The sequence below is a fragment of the Suncus etruscus genome, chromosome 17 (assembly GCF_024139225.1).
Source record: "Suncus etruscus isolate mSunEtr1 chromosome 17, mSunEtr1.pri.cur, whole genome shotgun sequence".
NCBI classification, from domain to species: domain Eukaryota; kingdom Metazoa; phylum Chordata; class Mammalia; order Eulipotyphla; family Soricidae; genus Suncus; species Suncus etruscus.
In genome coordinates, this window is record NC_064864.1 from 19,976,612 (window position 1) to 19,995,137 (window position 18,526).

An 18,526-nucleotide genomic window follows, 5' to 3' on the forward strand; every position below is an offset into this window, starting at 1 on the left:
CTCCTGGCTCAGAGGACCATCCTGGGCAACCACATGCAAGGCAAAGGCCCAGTCTCTGTGCTATTCGTTTGGGCCCTGGAGCCACTCTTGGTCATGCTTGAAAGTACCAGGTGGGGCCGGAGAGATAGCACAGTGGCGTTTGCCTTGCAAGCAGCTGATCCAGGACCAAAGGTGGTTGGTTCGAATCCCGGTGTCCCATATGGTCCCCCGTGCCTGCCAGGAGCAATTTCTGAGCAGACAGCCAGGAGGAACCCCTGAGCACCGCCAGGTGTGGCCAAAAAACAAAAACAGAAACAAAAAAGAAAGAAAGTACCAGGTGATGCTGGAAATCAAACCTGGGCCTCCAGTATGCAAAACATGTTCTGAGTCTGTGAACCTCGCCCTTCATTTTGTTTTGACTTAGCTGAAACAGTGTTTTTGAACCAGACCTGTGAGAACTTAGGTGCTGTTTTTGTTTTGTTTTTGGACTATATCAGAGTGTGCTCAGGGCTTTGTACTTGCAGAGCTCAGAAGACCTTATATAGTACAGAGGGGCCTGTTGGTGCAAGGCAACTGCCAGGCCTGCAGTACTTTAATCTCTCTGACTCCTGGAAACATTTCCTTCAGTTCTGAAATCAGAATTTCCAGGCAATGGCAGGTAGTTTTCTTTTTGTTTTGTTTTGTTTTTTTGGGCCACACCCGGTAACGCTCAGGGGTTACTCCTGGCTATGTGCTCAGAAGTTGCTCCTGGCTTGGGGGACCATATGGGACACCGGGGGATCAAACTGCGGTCCATCCAAGGCTAGCGCAGGCAAGGCAGGCACCTTACCTTTAGCGCCACCGCCCGGCCCTAGTTTTCTTTCTTTTTTTTTTTTTTGGTTTTTGGGTCACACCCGGCAGTGCTCAGGGGTTACTCCTGGCTCTCTACTCAGAAATAGCTCCTGGCAGGCACAGGGGACCATATGGGACACCGGGATTCGAACCAACCACCTTAGGTCCTGGATCGGCTGTTTGCAAGGCAAACACCGCTGTGCTATCTCTCTGGGCCCAGGTAGTTTTCTTTTAATGAGTGTTGTGTGTGTAAATATTTTGGGGGATTACTATGTTACTCACCCTAAACTGATGGGTGATTGTGCCCTACCCTAGGGTGTGACCTGGCATTCTGCCCCCACCCTAGGGTGGTACCTGACTCTGGGGTATAAAAACAAGGGTCTGTGGAAGGCCGGGGGTCTTTTGCTGGAACTGAGGCTGAGTCTTTGGACTTCAGTCTTATCTCCGAATAAAGCCAATATTTCCACGAACCTGACTGTCTGCGAGCTGTTTACCCGCCGTTTCACCTCAGAACCGTCGGCTGGACAGGGTGGCAGACGCGTGCTCCGAGCTGGAGGAGAAGGGCCTCATCTTCCATCCCTCCATCAGTCAACCTCTTCAGGGACTCCATTGCAACAAATGAGTACCTTTGGTAATTTTCCTGGTTAGTGAAATGTGGGAAATAATGTGAATGAGATAGAGAAAACTCAGTTCAAATTATAAATGTAAATTTGGGGGGGGGGGCACACCCGGTGGTGCTCAGGGGTTACTCCTGGCTGTCTGCTCAGAAATAGAGCCTGGCAGGCACGGGGGACCATATGGGACACCGGGATTTGAACCAACCACCTTTGGTCCTGGATTGGCTGCTTGCAAGGCAAACACCACTGTGCTATCTCTCCGGGCCCTATAAATGTAAATTAATCTTTGGTTTGTCTTGTCTGTTCTCTGGTATTGAGCACTGAGTAGAGGCTGACATTTCTGGACCCTCTCCTTCCTATAAAAAAGAAGTAAAAATGTATATTTTATCTGAAAAATGACTTTAAGATAGCCCCAATTTTATTTTTTTTTGTTTTTGTTCTTTTGTTTTTTGGTTTTTGGGCCACACCCGTTTGACGCTCAGGGGTCACTCCTGGCTATGCGCTCAGAAATCCCCCCTGGCTTGGGGGGACCATATGGGATGCTGGGGGATCGAACCGCGGTCCGTCCTACGCTAGTGCTTGCAAGGCAGACACCTTACCTCTAGCGCTACCTTCCCGGCCCCGATAGCCCCAATTTTAAATCAATAAAATTTTATATTTTATGTTAACTGTTTAAAAATAAATGCATAGACATATTATATTTTACAATGACAGACCACATGTCCTTGAACTTGAAAAATGATGCTTTCTTCTGATTAAAAAATAAGATATTTTCACGAGTGCCTAAAATATCACAGTGCCTAAAACTATCACAGGTCCTAGGCCCTGAGACTCTTGTGCTAACAAACAAATTAGCCCTGCGTGATAGAGGTGGTTAAATCCAGACTTAATTCTAGGGGCCTGATGTGATACTATTTGCTCTTGCTTCAGACCTTTGGAAAGGCATTCTAGCTGTTCTTTGTCTCTGACTGAGGAAATATGAACCACCTCTTGGTGCCTTCCCTTGTCCGGGTGAGAAAGTTGTTGGGAACCTGAATCCTTTCCCTATGGAAAAGGAATTATGATTCCAACATAATCCTTTCCTGCAAATATCCCTGTGTACCCCTCAGCATTTTAGAATTGCCAAGTTTTACATGGTGGTTTGTCCTGACAGTGGAGTAAGTGGGCAAGTGAAGTCTCCTCTCAGCCTACATTCCTGACTGAAGGAGCCCTTGTGCCACATAGGGAAGCCGGTGAACAGCTGTGCTCTTGGGCTGTCCCTGTCATCCTTGATGGCTGTGTAATGGGATTGTTGTGTGTGGGTGTGGGTGGGTGTTGTCAAACCTAAGGTATCAGGCGTACAGTTTTGTTGTGTTTTGGCTTTTGGGTTTTGGGTCACATCTGGCGGCGCTCAGGAGTTACTCCTGGCTATGTGCTCAGAAATCACTCCTGGCATGGGGATCATATGGGTCAGCCTCAGGCAAGGCAAACTCCCTACCGATGTGCAAGCACTCTGGTCCCATAGCATGCAGTTTTGACTGGAGACCTTATGTGGTTGGGGCTCTGCATGGCAGACCGAGTCGTTGAATGGACATAAGTTGATTTCCATGAGCAGCACCACAGATGTACATCTCTTTGAGCGGCAAAATTAAAACATCCTTTCCATTTTTGAGGTTGTTTTGTTTTGGGGCCATACCTGGTGGTGTTCAAGGGTTAACTCCTGGCTCTGTACTCAGGGATCACTGCTGTACAGCTCGGGATACTGGGGATCGAACCTGGGTTGGTTGCATTGCAAGGCAAACACCTTATCCACTGTACTACTGACTGGCTCCAACATCCTTTTCTTTTACTTTGTTATAGAGGGTTTTTTTTTTTGATATTATTATTTTATTGAAACCATTGTGACTTATAAAGCCCTTCATAGTTGGATTTCAGGTATATAGTGACAGTGAATCAGGGCCATTCCCACCACCAGTGTTGACCTCCTTCTACCAAAGTTCCCAGCTTGCATCCTATACTTCCGCCCTTAGCCCCCTGGCCTGCCAGTGTAACAGATGCCTTTTAAGGTTAGATTGTTAGAGTTTGGGTCTCTTGATTCTACTGTTGTTGGCTTTGACTTGGGTATTTGGTTATTTGGTTCTGACTTTTGTTTTGTTTTTGGATCACACCTGGCAGTGCTCAGGAGTTACCCCTGGCTCAGTGCTCAGAAGTCGCTCCTGGCAGTCTCAGGGGACCATATGGAATGCTGAGATTTGAACCAGGGTCTGTCCTGTGTTGGCCTCATGCAAGGCAAACGCTTACCACTGTGCTATTGCTCCGGCCCTGACTTTTTTTTTAAATCTCCACCAATGCACCAGAGCACTTGGCCTCTGGTCCACATCCTTTATAGAGTAGTTTCTTTTCCTTTTTTTTGTTTTTTGTTTTTTGAGTCACACCCGGCAGAGCTCAGGGGTTATCTCTTCAGCCCTATAGAGTAGTTTCTGACGGACATTTTAAATTTAAAATTAAATTAAATTTAATTTAAAAATTACTCTTATTCTGAAGATTAAGTGTATTGGTTTAAAAAAGTTGAAAGACCTTATTATAAAAAACAAAAGAAAGGGGCTGGAGATATAGCACAGTGGCGTTTGCCTTGCAAACAGCCGATCCAGGACCTAAGGTGGTTGGTTTGAATCCGGTGTCCCATATGGTCCTCCATGCCTGCCAGGAGCTATTTCTGAGCAGATAGCCAGGAGTAACCCCTGAGCACCGCCGGGTGTGGCCCAAAAACCAAAAAAAAAAAAATTGTGCTACACCTGACTGTGCTTGGGGCTCATTCCTGAATTCGCAGAATCAAGAATCAAGGATCAAACCCAAGTTGGCAGTGTGTAAGGCAAGCACCCTACACTACACAATCACTCTGGCTCCAGGAAAAATATTTTCCAATCCATGATCTAGGGACAATTGTTAATATTTTGGCCCAAAGTTTCTATTCTTGTTTCCTCTATACAAATAACATTTTTGCAAAACTGTAATCATTTAAAATATACTGTTTAATCATTGTCATTATTTAATGAGCATTTTCTATAAACCATTAAATGCTATCTTGCAAAATGCTTTTAATGGTGGGGTATTGTTCCGTTGTGTTAATGGATAATCATTTATGAAACAATCTATTTTTAGACCATAAATTAGTTTTCTTAATAGGAAAATGTCAGAGATTTATTTTAGATAACATTTTGCATGCACACAAAAGGTAAAGTGTAACTAATATTCAAAAGTGTAATGGAATCTAGAGCCTTTAAATATATATTTCCAATATTTCCCCATGGAAGATGGTAGCAATTTACATTCTCATTGGTACTACGTAAGTGCTTGCATTCTTGCCAAGCCTGGGCATTGCCACGTGATGAAAATTTAAACTAAAGAAGTCTGGTATGCATTAATTTGAAAGAAACCTTGACTCAAGTTTCTTCATGCATAGAATAATGCTTAGCAAATTGTTCTGCTTATAATTGTGGGTTTCTCTATAGTATTCTAGAAACCCTTTTATTAAATTTTACATTCACCACTTTATTCTTATGTCCTTAAACAGTGCTGAAGTTTCCAAGTCTTATGTTTCATGCTATTAAATGTATGATTTTGAAGGTGTGTGTGTGTGTGTGTGTGTGTGTGTGTGTGTGTGTGTGAAAGAGAGAGAGAGAGATCATAGAATGTGAAAACAAGACACAACTTGTGGGTGGTAGCACACATTTATCTTACAATTTAGTATGTCTGTTTTGTTTTGGGGCCACACCTGACTTTACTCAGGCTTACTCTTGGCTCTGAGCTCAAGGGCTCACACCTAAAAGTCGTGGGGGACAATATGGGCTAGGGATTGAACCCGAGTCAGCCATGTACGAGGCTAGCACCTTACCTGCTGTATTATCTCTCCGGACCCCATAATCATTTTATCTGTTTTAGTGACATTTAGGCTAGCTTAGAAAAAAGTAGGAGGCAAGGGGAAGTGGTGTTATTGTATTATGACACTGGAAATTGGTTCTGAATATAACTGACTCAATTTGCCAACTCCTAAATCTCTATCATATTCTCTAAAGCTTATTTTATCTAGATCTTTGTAAATAATCTCTTCATGATTATTTGTGAACAGGATGTTTGTTTATCTATGTCTGGAAGATCTTTTATATTTATTAAAGATAAGTGTTTCTATGAATATATTAGCAAATAGTTATACTAGCAACCAAATGGAGCTCTGGAGAAGGAAAACTAACCCTCCAAGTTTTTAAAGAAAAGCAATTTTATTACACACTGGAATTAAGTCAAACTTGTAGAGGACGGTAGGCATCTTGAATGGAGTTAAAATTCATGTATATTAAAAATATTGGTGCAGGGGCCAGAGTGGTGATACATGAGGTAGGGCATTTGCTTTGGACATACTGACTGTTTGATTCCCTGGTGTCCCATTTGGTCCCTCAAGCAGGAGCAATTTCTGATTTCTGAGCGCATAGCCAGGAGTAACACCTGAGTGTCACCAGGTGTGGACCAAAAACCGAAACCCCTCCCCCCATATATATATATACACACATATATATGTGTATATATTTGTATGTATATATAATATATATGTTGGTGCAGGGGCTGGAGCATTATCACAGTTCAATCCCTAAGGTCCCATATGGTCCCCTGAACCTGCCAGGAGTAAACCGTGAGCGCCACCAGGTGTGGCCCCAAAACAACAATAACAACACCAAAAGTGGAGCAAATGGCAACTTTATTGGTTCATAAACCAGAAACGAAATGCTTCTGTATTTTGCTGATTACATAATTCTTTTTTTTTTTTTTTTTTTTTTTTTTTTTGGTTTTTGGGTCACACCCGGCAGTGCTCAGGGGTTATTCCTGGCTCCAGGCTCAGAAACTGCCCCTGGCAGGCACAGGGGACCATATGGGATGCCGGGATTTGAACCGATGACCTCCTGCATGAAAGGCAAACGCCTTACCTCCATGCTATCTCTCCGGCCCCTGATTACATAATTCTTGAACATCTTTTCAACTTGTTAGCTTGCCTAAGAATTCTTTTCACAAATAGTGGGTAAAGTTATTTAGTTATTCTGTTCCCTTTGCACAATTATTACCCCAAATTCCAATTAGATGGAACCTTTGAGAGCTGTTCAGTTGTCCATACAGCTAGCCGTCATTGAGTCAGTCCAGAACTCAGGGAGTTTTAATGAGTCACTTTGCATCTATCTCATTTACAGACAGTAAGAAATCCTGGAGTCAGGGGACATCTAGCTCCTTTGGAAAGTCTCAGAGCTCTGTGGCATGGTTGTTGGAGTAGGTAGATTTTCTTCTGTCAGCCTGTCTAATTTTTTGTCTAAATTTTGTTTTTGATTGGTAGAAAACCTTTTCTGAGGAATTGTAAAATCCTCCATTTCCCGATCATTGTTCATTTATGCTGTTTAGTTCCCTGTGTTTCTTTGAAATTTACTGCAGAAATAACCTGAAACTCTGTATGTGTGTGTGTGTGTGTGTGTGTGTGTGTGTGTGTGTGTGTGTGTGTGTGTGTGTGTGTGGTTTTATAGGGAAAGTTCTAGCACCTTCCAGCTAAAAGATTTTATTTGTCATGATTTTTGCTTTGGTGATTTGGTGCTGGCAGGGCTCTGGGACCACTCCCAGATCTAAAAATCTGTGCTTACTATCTCAACCGAGAAAGTAGTAATTGCATTCAACTAACTCTCTTTTTTTGTTTTGTTTTTGGGCTACACCCAGCTGCATTCAGGGGTCACTCTTGGTTCTGTGCTCAGAAATCACTCCTGGCATGTTCGGGGGACCATATGGGATGACAAAAATTGAACCTGGATCTGTCCTGGGTTGGCCGCATGCAAGGCAAACACCCTACTGCTGTGCTATGTATGCTCTGGCCCTCACCTCTCTTTTAAAGTCATATTTTCCTTCAGCATCGAGCTTGAACTCTATCCATCTTGAGATCAATGGGCTTAATTGATTCTCTCCTGTTATAATATTCTACCATATTTCACATTCTATTTATATATGGACAATATACAGATGGTTAAGCAGCTTTTAGTTAGTGCAAATATAGCAGTGATTGTCTTTTTTTTTTTTTTTTTTGGTTTTTGGGCCACACCCAGTGACGCTCAGGGGTTACTCCTGGCTATGCGCTCAGAAGTTGCTCCTGGCTTCTTGGGGGACCATATGGGACGCCGGGGGATCGAACCGAGGTCCGTCCTAGGCTAGCGCAGGCAAGGCAGGCACCTTACCTCCAGCGCCACCGCCCGGCCCGCAGTGATGGTCTTTGATTCTCCAATTCTTTGTGTGTAAATTTATTTTTGTTTTTGTTTTTGGGAGTCACACCCATTAGCGCTCAGAGGTTACTCCTGGCTCTAAGCTCAGAAATTGCTCCTTGCAGACTCGGGGGACCATATGGGATGCTGGGATTTGAACCAACGTCCTTCTGCAAGCAAGACAAATGCCTTACTTCCATGCTATCTCTCTGGCCCTCAATGTGTAAATTCTTTTAAAGAAATCCTTTGTTTGTTTAAATAGGACTATTTTAGTATCTTTTTTTTTTTTTTTTTTGCTTTTTTGGGCCACACCCAGCGGTGCTCAGGGGTTACTCCTGGCTGTCTGCTCAGAAATAGCTCCTGGCAGGCACGGGGGACCATATGGGACACCGGGATTCGAACCAACCACCTTTGGTCCTGGATCGGCTGCTTGCAAGGCAAACGCTGCTGTGCTATCTCTCCGGGCCCCCTATTTTAGTATCTTAATTAGTTTTTTGTTTGTTTGTTTTTTGTTCTTTTGTTTTTGGGCTATACCTGATGACACTCAGGGGTTACTCCTGGCTATGTGCTCAGAAGTCGCTCCTGGCTTGGGGGACCATATGGGACGCTGGGGGATTGAACCAGGGTCCGTCCTAGGCTAGCGCTTGCAAGACAGACACCTTACCTCTAGTGTCACCACGCCCTCCCCTAATTAGTTTTATTATTGGATATTTTGGTCCACATTCACTGGGCTTGGGGCTCCAAGCCTCACTCCTGATGGTACTTGGGGGTCATGCTATGCTAGGCATAGTATCAGGGCCTTCTGCATGCAAAGCATGTACCTAGTCTGTTGAGTTGGCACTCCATCCAAATGTCTTCTAGAAAACGCCAGACTGATTGATTTAGAATTTTACCTTTGGGGAAAAACTGAGATTAGGTATTAAGTATGGTGGGTTTAGCACAAATATCTCCACTAGGGTCTTTCATTCATGCCCCCGCCCCCTTTCTTATCTAAAACAGAACTATTTGAAGGTTCTGTTCCAACTACTACCAGTAGCAGATCAGGGAAGCCCAGTAAGTTTAGAATTCCCACTCTTCCATTGACTGTGAATGTTGAAATAGAGGTAGTCTGAACATAAAGGTGAGGGATAAACTTAATTCTGTGTGTTCAGACACCTGAGCTTGTTGAGAAAGGATGTACTGAAGTGCTTCATTTTTGGGGAGTGGGGCACACCCATCAGTTCTCCTGGCTCTGCACTCAGGAATCACTCCTGGCAGGCTCAGGGGACCATATGGGGTGCCAGGGATTAAATCCAGGTTAGTTGTGTGCAAGACAAAGTCCTCCCCGCTATGTTATTGCTCTGGCCCTGACACGATTCTTTTTATTTACTAGCTTGTTGGTTCTTTTTTTTTCCTGTGGGAAAGGACTCCTAAATGGTGCTGGGGTGCCTTGTTGCCACTCTGTGATGCTCAGGTAACCTGGCATGATTCAGAGCTAGGTCCAAGGATACACTGGCCCTCAGATCCTGTGGTGCTGAGGTTTGGTAACAGTAGAAACTTATTTATTTTAGTTTTTGGATTCACACCTGGTGGTGCTCAAGAGTTATTCCTGGCTCTGCACTCAGAAATTGCTCCTGGCACACTTGGGGGACCATACGAGATATTGGGAATGGAACCTAGGTCTGTCCTAGATCAGCCACATGTAAGGCAAACACCCTGCTGCTGTGCTATCTCTCCAGCCCTCAACAGTAGAAACTTCTGAGAGACTAGATCAGTTTGTGTGTGAACATCTTATACAGTTTGAATCTGGTCTCTTGTGCAATATTCTTGATGAAAATTCTAGACATATAATAAGATATCTGGTTTGAATAAAACGGTATCTAATATAAGATCCTGTCCTGTAAAAGCATTAACTTGTGAATATAAGGACATCTCTAGATGAGTGAGTCAGGAACACAGGAAATGAAAGCAGTTTCTATTACAACCTTATTCTCTCCCTCCTTATCCCTCCACCCCGGTCTGTTTGGTGTTGGGTATTGAATCCAAGGGTTTCTATGTATGACAAGAACTCTGTCACTGTGCTGAATTCCTGACCACACCCCACTTTTTAAACTCTTAGTCAACCTAAACTGCTGATATAACATTTAAATAGAATTTTCAAAACTTACATGTTTTTCAGGGGCTGAAGAGATAGTACAGCAGGGTGTTTGCCTTGCACGCAACTGACCTGGGTTTGATCCCCAGTATCCCATATGGTCCCCTGAGCCTGTCAGCAGTAACCCCTAAGTGCCTCTAGGAGTGTCCTCCTCCCCTGCCAAAAATCAAGAACAAACTTGCATGTTTTCCTCGCTGTTTTTTGTTGTTGTTGATGTTGTTGTTGTTGTTGTTGCCAATAAAAAGCTTTTAAATGACTGAAATGAACAAGATTCAAGAGCAGGAAGAAATCAGGATTCTAAATAGTTTATGAAATGTTTATACAGGTTTATACAGGTGTCCTCTGTATACATGCACACACAAGAACACAATGTGTATATATATGTACAAAAATGCACACATATCTATACCAAGAACTACAACAATCAGAAACAGCAACGAAAGTCACATAACTCCTCCCTGCTCCCCTCACTTTCATCCATAACCCCCCATTTCAGTTGCCCATTAAATTATAGGCCTCAAGGGTGCAAAACTGGGTTTTATATATATAATTTTTGTTTTATATATATATATACCTACTGTACCTACTGTACTTTCTCTCCAGCACCTTTATATTTATGTTTTTGTTTGATTGATTGTTTTTAGGCCACATCCTTGGGGATGTGCTTGGGGATTACTTCTGGCTCTGTGCTCAGAAATTACTCCAAGAGATGCCAGGGATTGAACCTGGGTCTGCCATGTGCAAGGCAAATAAATGTCTTACCCGCTGTGCTATTTCTCCAGCTCCTCCATTCTCTCTCTCTCTCTCTCTCTCTCTCTCTCTCTCTCTCTCTCTCTCTCTCTCTCTCTCTCTCTCTCTCTTTTGTTTTTTTTTGGGCCACACCTGGTGGTGCTCAGGGTTTACTCCTGGCTGTCTGCTCAGAAATAGCTCCTGGCAGGCACGGGGGACCATATGGGACACCGGGATTCGAACCAACTACCTTTGGTCCTGGATCGGCTGCTTGCAAGGCAAACGCCGCTGTGCTATCTCTCCGGGCCCTCCATTCTCTTATTTTAATACAGATTGTTTTGACTATTCTGTGCTGAGTTGTTTCCTTTTTCCTGTATTACCAAGATCTTCTTTTCCTTTCTCTCTCTCTCTCTCTTTTTTTTTGTGGGGGGGCACACCCATTGGCCCTCAGGGGTTATTTCTGGCTTTGCACTAAGAAATTGCTCCTGGCTTGGGGACCATATGGACTCTGGTGATCAAATCCAGGTCTGTCCTGGGTCAGCAGTCTGCAAAGCAAACACCCTACTGCTGTGCTATCACTCTGGCTCCAAGATCTTATTTTTCAAATTCTTCATTTACTGAAAAATTCTAAGTATAGATTTATTTTTTCTTGCCTAGCCTCTAGCCACAAACCTACTTATTCTGCCACCCCCTATCATATTGACTTGGAGGTTGACCTTCTAGGTCTTTTTGCAGGTTCACTTAATTATAGAGATCTTCCTCCCTCCTTTTTGGAAAACCAGATGAGTAACCAGTTTTTTTCTTATCATTCATAGACGTTTGGATATTTCTTCAAGCAGTTAGTATAGATTTTATCCAGTTAATCTATTTCTTTACATAATAGGCCTTGATTTGAACTCAATCTTACTTATTTTTTCTTCTTCCATTTTTGGGCCAATTTGACTCGGTTTACATCTAATTCGAGAAAAGACTTGTTCTGTTTACTTATGGAATCCATAGCAGTGCGTAGGCAAAAAACAGGATTCTATTATAGCATCCTTACCTTACAGATATGGACATTGAGATCTGGAGGTGAAGGGCATCAGTGAGTGGTGTCTGTTTCCGGAAGCAGTTGTTCTGTAATAGAACAGGGACTTGTGACACCTGATACCTAGAATGGGCCGTGCCACAGTGAGTGTTAGAGCATGAACCCAGAAATATTAACTGTGTGCTGAATTGACAAAAAGAAACATTTGTTTCCAGTTTTGTATGATCTTCTGCCAGGACAAGCAAGCTTCCTAGATTACACCAGATTGTGTAGGATTTGTTTTGCAAATTTTTGTAAACATAATAGAACATTTGCTAACTTAATGGAATGTGTTGAGCTTAATCATTTGGGGTTATTTAGCATTTGATCGGAGTTATTGCACACCAAGTTATATATTGCACACCAAGTATATAGTAAGCTGTTTAAAACAAAAATAGTGGGCATAGGAAGCCATCCTTGATGGTCCCTTCTGGTCCCTTCTCTCCATGTTCCCCTGACATTCTCACATGAATAAATAATAGGGCCACTGGAAGGTCCCAATTATGTTCCTGGAAATGGAACCTCTAGTTGCTTTAAACATATTAGCAAGTTAACCTTTGTGGCCCAACACCAGTCTGCTGACCAGAGATTGAAAACTGCTGATGTCTACAAGGGTCTGTGTGAATGTTCTCTGGGGCTGAACAATAAACTTTTCCAAAGAAGCCACTTTAGTTTCTTGAGTTAAATATTAAAACTTAGTTTTAATATTTTAAATTTAGCCCATGGAGTTTACTGGAAAAAAATGTGAGGAAAGCTCTCTAAATTTTGCGTTCTGATTGGGCTTGCTATGGGTTTCTCTACCAACTCCTGGGGTAGTGCATTTGACGGAACAGTATGAGCTATTTAAATTATCTCTAAATTGGGGCTGGAGCGATAGCACAGTAGTAGGGTGTTTGCCTTGCACGTGGCTGACCCAGGACAGACCTTGTTCGATCCCTGGCATCCCATATAGTCCTCCAAGCCAGGGGCAATTTCTGAGCACATAGCCAGGAGTAACCTCTGAGTGTCACTGGGTATAGCCCAAAAACAAAAACTAAATATTAAATTGATCTGTTCAGGTAGCCCAGATTATTCTCTTGAGAATTAAAAAAAATTGAGATTCACTTTGTCATAGACAGACTTTTTCAGGGAACAACAGAGAAGCTTAGGGTGGAATGAGGGTAGATATACATGCCCTGGGCTTATACCTGAGCTAAATGAGAATCTAGGAGAAAAGACCAAAAATTAGAGTGTCCAAAGTGAGTTTAAGACAACTGGATTTTGGACTTCTGGATGGACCATTTGAAATGGAGAGTATCTTTGTTCAAAGAAGAAAAAGAACCTGAGCTGTTTCTTTTATTTATTTTTGAACTGTTCTTTTAGAATCCTTTCAGCAAAGGAATTGGTACATCTGCCCATCTTCTCCTTTAGTCGATTTTTTCTCCCTTTGTCCTTGTTTATGGTAGAGTTCTGTCTTAAAAGTCAACTCAGGGAGGTACAGTTTGGTTGCTGTCAAAATGACTTTGAAGAGTCATTTTCAAAGGGCAGATGTTTGATGGGTTGGAGACCCACATGCCAACTCCAGCACATCTTAGGTCGTTTATCTTCTGCACTGGAGCAGCCCTTTTCTATTCTGAATAATTACTTAGCATTTGGGAGCCAGGATGTAGGCAATGAATGTCACATGAAGTACTAGCATTCTACCAAGTTAAATGAGGAGCACAGGAAAATCGAAATTGACTGTAGGAAATTTAGGGATCTTATTCTCTCCCACCTCATTAATCTGCTTTAATACAAATTGTAATTATGCAGAATTGCAGGCACCTACGATTGAATTCAGATATGTAGATGTGACCACTGTATTACTGACTATTCAGAAACCTTTCTTTGGCTGCATGAATGTCAACAGTGCTCTGTCTTTCTGTCCTCCAGCATTTCCTTGGTTCGGCATGGACATCGGCGGAACGCTGGTTAAGCTGGTCTACTTCGAACCGAAAGACATCACAGCCGAGGAGGAACAGGAGGAAGTGGAGAACCTGAAGAGCATCAGGAAGTACCTGACTTCAAATACTGCTTATGGGAAAACGGGGATCCGAGATGTCCACCTGGAACTGAAGAACTTGACCATGTGTGGGCGCAAGGGGAACCTGCACTTCATCCGCTTCCCAAGCTGCGCTTTGCACAGGTTCATTCAGATGGGCAGTGAGAAGAACTTCTCCAGCCTCCACACCACCCTCTGTGCCACAGGAGGAGGGGCATTCAAGTTCGAAGAGGACTTCAGAATGGTATGTCTGGGCTGTCCTTGTCACCTCTTAAAGAAAGAAACTCACCTACTCCAATCTGGACACTCATACCAAACAATTAGACTCAGTCCTGGGATTTGGGATTAACTTGATTGACCTCGTGGCCTCAGTTTCCTCGTCTTTTCAGATAAAGAAGTTCCAGGGCCAGAGAGATAGCATGATGGGTAAGGTGATAGCCTTGCATGGTTGACCAACGTTAAATAAATCCTTGGCATCCCCATATGACCCCCTGAGCTTGCCAGGAATGATTACTGAGTGCATAGTCAGGAATAACCCATTCCTGGGTTATATTGCTGGGTATGGCTCCCAAACTTCTTTTTTTTTTTTTTTTGGGCCACACCCGGCGATGCTCAGGGGTTACTCCTGACTGTCTGCTCAGAAATAGCTCCTGGCAGGCACGGGGGACCATATGGGACACCGGGATTCGAACCAACCACCTTTGGTCCTGGATCAACTGCTTGCAAGGCAAACGCCGCTGTGCTATCTCTCCGGGCCTCATCACAGTCATTTTAATTAATTTCTTTTTGCACAATGTTCTAAAAGTAGGACAATGTAAACACCCTCTTAAAGTATTTCAGTTAGTTTTTCACAGAATTAAAAAAACAACATTTAAAGAAAACTGTGTTTTTTGGATATGACTCAAAGGACTGGAATAACATGCTTTATTCATCTGAGGTGCTGCTCCCCAGAGGAAGAGCTAGTGGTGCCTAATGTTGAACTCAGTCCCTGTATATGCAACTGTCACTTGGCTATTGCTCCAGCTCAGTTTTTCGACAGACTCTTAACAGTAGTTTCATAAAATACATAATCATAATATTTCATAGATAAATACTGAGTCCTACTAAATTATACTAAAAATCATCACATTTTTGGTTTGGTTTTTGGGTCACACCCAGAGGAGCAGATAAGGAATTAGTGTGTTAATCCTGGCTTTGTTTGGAGGTTGCTCCTGGCAGAGATCTAAGGATCAAATCTGGGACTCCTACATGTATAAAGCAGGATATTGAGCTATTTCACTGACCCTGTGCTCAGTGTTTTATATTGTATGGATGCATTTGGAAATTTTGCTTATAAGCAAAAATTTACATTTTAATATTATTTATAGGTCAGCTTCCTTATTAATGCATATAATTTAGGAAGAAAGGATCTACAGAATAGTAGAGCTGCTTGTGGTACATACTGATTCTTTGTAAGTCGACTGAAATGTGACAGATATGTTGAAATGAACTGAGAAATGGGTCACCCAGAGTCCAGACTTTGCCTAGAAATTCCTTTTTTTTTTAAATTTTTTTTTTTTTTTTTTTTTGGTTTTTGGGCCACACCCGGTGACGCTCAGGGGTTACTCCTGGCTATGTGCTCAGAGGTCACTCCTGGCTTGGGGGACCATATGGGACGCCGGGGGATCGAACCGCGGTCCGTCCTAGGCTAGCGCAGGCAAGGCAGGCACCTTACCTCCAGCGCCACCGCCCGGCCCCTTAAATTAATTTTTTATTTTGAATTATGAGAACAAAAGATGCAAAGAAAGAGGACAAGGTAAAGTTACAGTGGAAGGACAATCACCCATAACGTAATTCTCAGAAGAAGTCCCCTTGCTGAACGTTAAGATAAAATAAAACAGAATCCATGTGCGATTATTTTGTCCCTCGAGTCCCCAGATTGTAGCACATTATAATATTTCTTAACAGCACACAAGGCAATCTAAAGCCATCAAACTTGCGTAACTCCTTTAACATTAGAGGCATAGTATTTTTTACATTTCCATGTACATGAATATTAGCTTAAGTTAACCTCAAATTTTAAGTGGGTGCGTTTTAAGGATTAGAGTCAAAGGAGCACAGTAAAAACGTTGTTAGAGTGGCAATTGTTGTTTGCATAGGCCCACCAAAATATGAGAGGCATGGAAAGGAATAACCTTGGCCTAAATACAAAGAGATCCTACCCCTGAAGTTTCCTGGCACAAGACCAGCTCGCCTAGAAATTCCTTAACTGCTATGAGTTCCAATTTCCTTAGCTGTGCCATGAAGGTAATCTGCATTGATTAGCCTCATCTCATAGGGAGAGATGGAAAGTAAAGTGAAGTAACAGGTATAACATATGTTAGGAAAGTAGATCAGTAGAAGTGAGTGAATATAGGAGAAGGAAGAGCTATAAGATTTAGGGATTAGTTTCTCCAGAAAGTTGTAGATGTGGTAAGTAACTGGTAAAATACATTTTTCTCACAGAAACATGCAAATGACTAGCATTTTGCCACAGAACTGAGGTAATTCAGTCATCACTGTCAAGTTTATCATTAATGACAGCTCAATTGATCATTGCATTATTCATGGAATTAAATAAAACTGTACATGAAAGGTAACATTTTTTTCTCGCTGGTTGAATAAATAGTTTCTACAAGACCTGGCAGCAGAGACCTAGAATAGAATGCTAAGTGAGACATTTCTGGTTTGGGCTTTTTCCTTCTGTGTCTTTACCTACTCAGCAATAGAATCTGACACTTCCCTTACTTAAATTATCTGTAGGGGCTATTTTTTTCCTACTGAAGGGGCCCTATAGTGATTGAAGAGTTTTGAAACTGAGATGGTGGATATCCATAAGCATAAAAACTAAATTTGAGGGGCCGGAGAGATAGCATGGAGGTAAGGCGTTTGCCTTCATGCAGGAGGTCATCGGTTCGAATCCCGGCGTCCCATATGGTCCCCCGTGCCTGCCGGGAGCAATTTCTGAGCATGGAGCCAGGAGTGGCCCCTGAGCACTGCCGGGTGTGACCCAAAAAAACCACAAAAAACAAAACAAAACAAAAAAAAAAAACTAAATTTGAGTCTAATTGGGAAAGCCTTGAGCCTGAATTATAACATGCTTCCTGCATTTAACCACCTAGAGTTCTTAGGGTAAGTTAGGAGTCTATTGTGGGCCTCAGTTTCAGTAGCTACCAAAAATAAATAAGTAACTAAATAAATAAATAAAATGGCTATTAAGTGGAGGAGGAAGGAGTTTTAGGATGACAGAATTATAAGTGGCTACTGGAGAACAGAGAGTATAGCTTTCTGACTGCACAGATACGGAAAATAAGACTTAGAAAGATTAAGGGCTGGTAGTAGTTTCCCCTTGTAAGATCCAGTGTATGGACTCAATTCTGCTGGTGCCAGAAATCCTGACCCTCTTGATACGTCCTTCCACGTTTTCCTTCAAGGATACCATTTGTCCATCAGGATCCTGAATGAACTAAGTTGACCTGAGTATTTATGCAACCTCTGCCAGTGCCTCTGTGCCTTCTCTGGGGTAATATATGTCCTGGGAGAAAGTTACTCAATGTATGTTGGCCTTGAGCAAGTGTATTTCTCAAGGTTTTGAACCAAGAAAGGTCAGATCTTTACAATCGAGATAACAAAGGCAGGTTACTGCTGCTGGAACCTTATAAATAGCATGTTTGAAATATTTGCCAACAGCCTGGCCAAGTGTAGGGCCCATATCTATGTAAGTGAAATGAATGGACTGGCTGCCTTCTGTGTTCATTTTCAGTTCTGGGCAAAATGAAAAGAGAATTGAAGCAAAGTCTTGTCCTGTAGCCTGCTTGTCATTTTACTGAGTGATATGCTCTTACCTTTCTTAAATTTGTGAGGTTTTACCATCACTTTATTTATTATTATTTTTGTTTGTTTTGGGGTCACACCCAGCAGTACTCAGGGGTTGTTCTTGGCTCTGCACTCAAGAATCACTCCTGGAGGTGCTCAGAGAACCATATGGGATGCTGGGGATGGAACCTGGGTCAGCTGCATACAAAACAAGTACTTTACCTGCTGTACTATGTCTCTGACCCCTTCATCATCTTCAGTGCTCAGACACACAGTTTGTCATACTCCTTTCATACATCCAAGTCCTATCATGAACAAGGCAATGCCCTTTTCTCCTGACGTGGAATTTAGATACTAGTGTGGAGAGTTTGCCAATAATCAGAGAACACAGGATGCTGGGGTTTGAACCTGGGTTGATTGTACATAAGGCAAGTGCCCTGTCAGCCGTAGCTCTCTTTCTGGCCCATGAATTTAAAAATAAAACACATATGCCCTGAGCAAATAACAGTAAACTTCTTCAAGCTGGTGTTGACATATAAGTCAGGGCACAGAAAAAGATTATCTAAGTGCTTTACCACAGTTCTTTCAAGATGTATGTGAGCTTAAAAACCTGCCATTTGGGGCCGAAGAGTTAGCACAGAGGTAGGGCATTTGCCTTGCAAGCTGTTGACCCAGGACCAAATCCTGGCATCCCATATGGTCTCCCATGCCTCCCAGGAGTAACCTCTGAGTGCTGGGTGTGGCCCAAAAACCAAAAACCAACCAACCAAAACAAACAAACAAAAACCTGCCTTTTGACTAGGTATGTGAACTCTTCTAGATCTCTCTCTAAAAACAATACTGAGCCCTCCTAGTTTCTCTTATAAATCCAGGGACTGATTTGTGGTTGCAGAAGGATAAAGTTTGGGAAACTCAGTCATTCTCCACCTTATTCTAGACGGACACTTTTGGGGGCATCCCTATCATGTTTGATTATACTTAGCACTGTGATCCAGTAGTAGCAGTCTGATGGTTTGTGAGATGCCAACCAATGCGACACCTCTAGTTGTGCTAAGGGAT

The 18,526-nt window shown here is 42.7% G+C and overlaps 2 protein-coding genes across 3 annotated transcripts in view; one reads left to right on the top strand and one right to left on the bottom strand.

The window, feature by feature from the left end:
• Positions 1 to 18,526, bottom strand: part of RASGEF1A (RasGEF domain family member 1A) — a 485,335-nt gene that overhangs the window by 460,245 nt on the left and 6,564 nt on the right. The gene's annotated exons all lie outside the window — the stretch shown is intronic.
• Positions 1 to 18,526, top strand: part of LOC125995083 (pantothenate kinase 1-like) — a 73,020-nt gene that overhangs the window by 25,101 nt on the left and 29,393 nt on the right. For both annotated transcript variants that reach the window (XM_049764632.1, XM_049764633.1), the window contains exon 2: positions 13,525 to 13,877. In XM_049764632.1, coding sequence (XP_049620589.1) covers positions 13,525 to 13,877 — 353 coding nt within the window. The remainder of the gene's footprint in view (positions 1 to 13,524; positions 13,878 to 18,526) is intronic.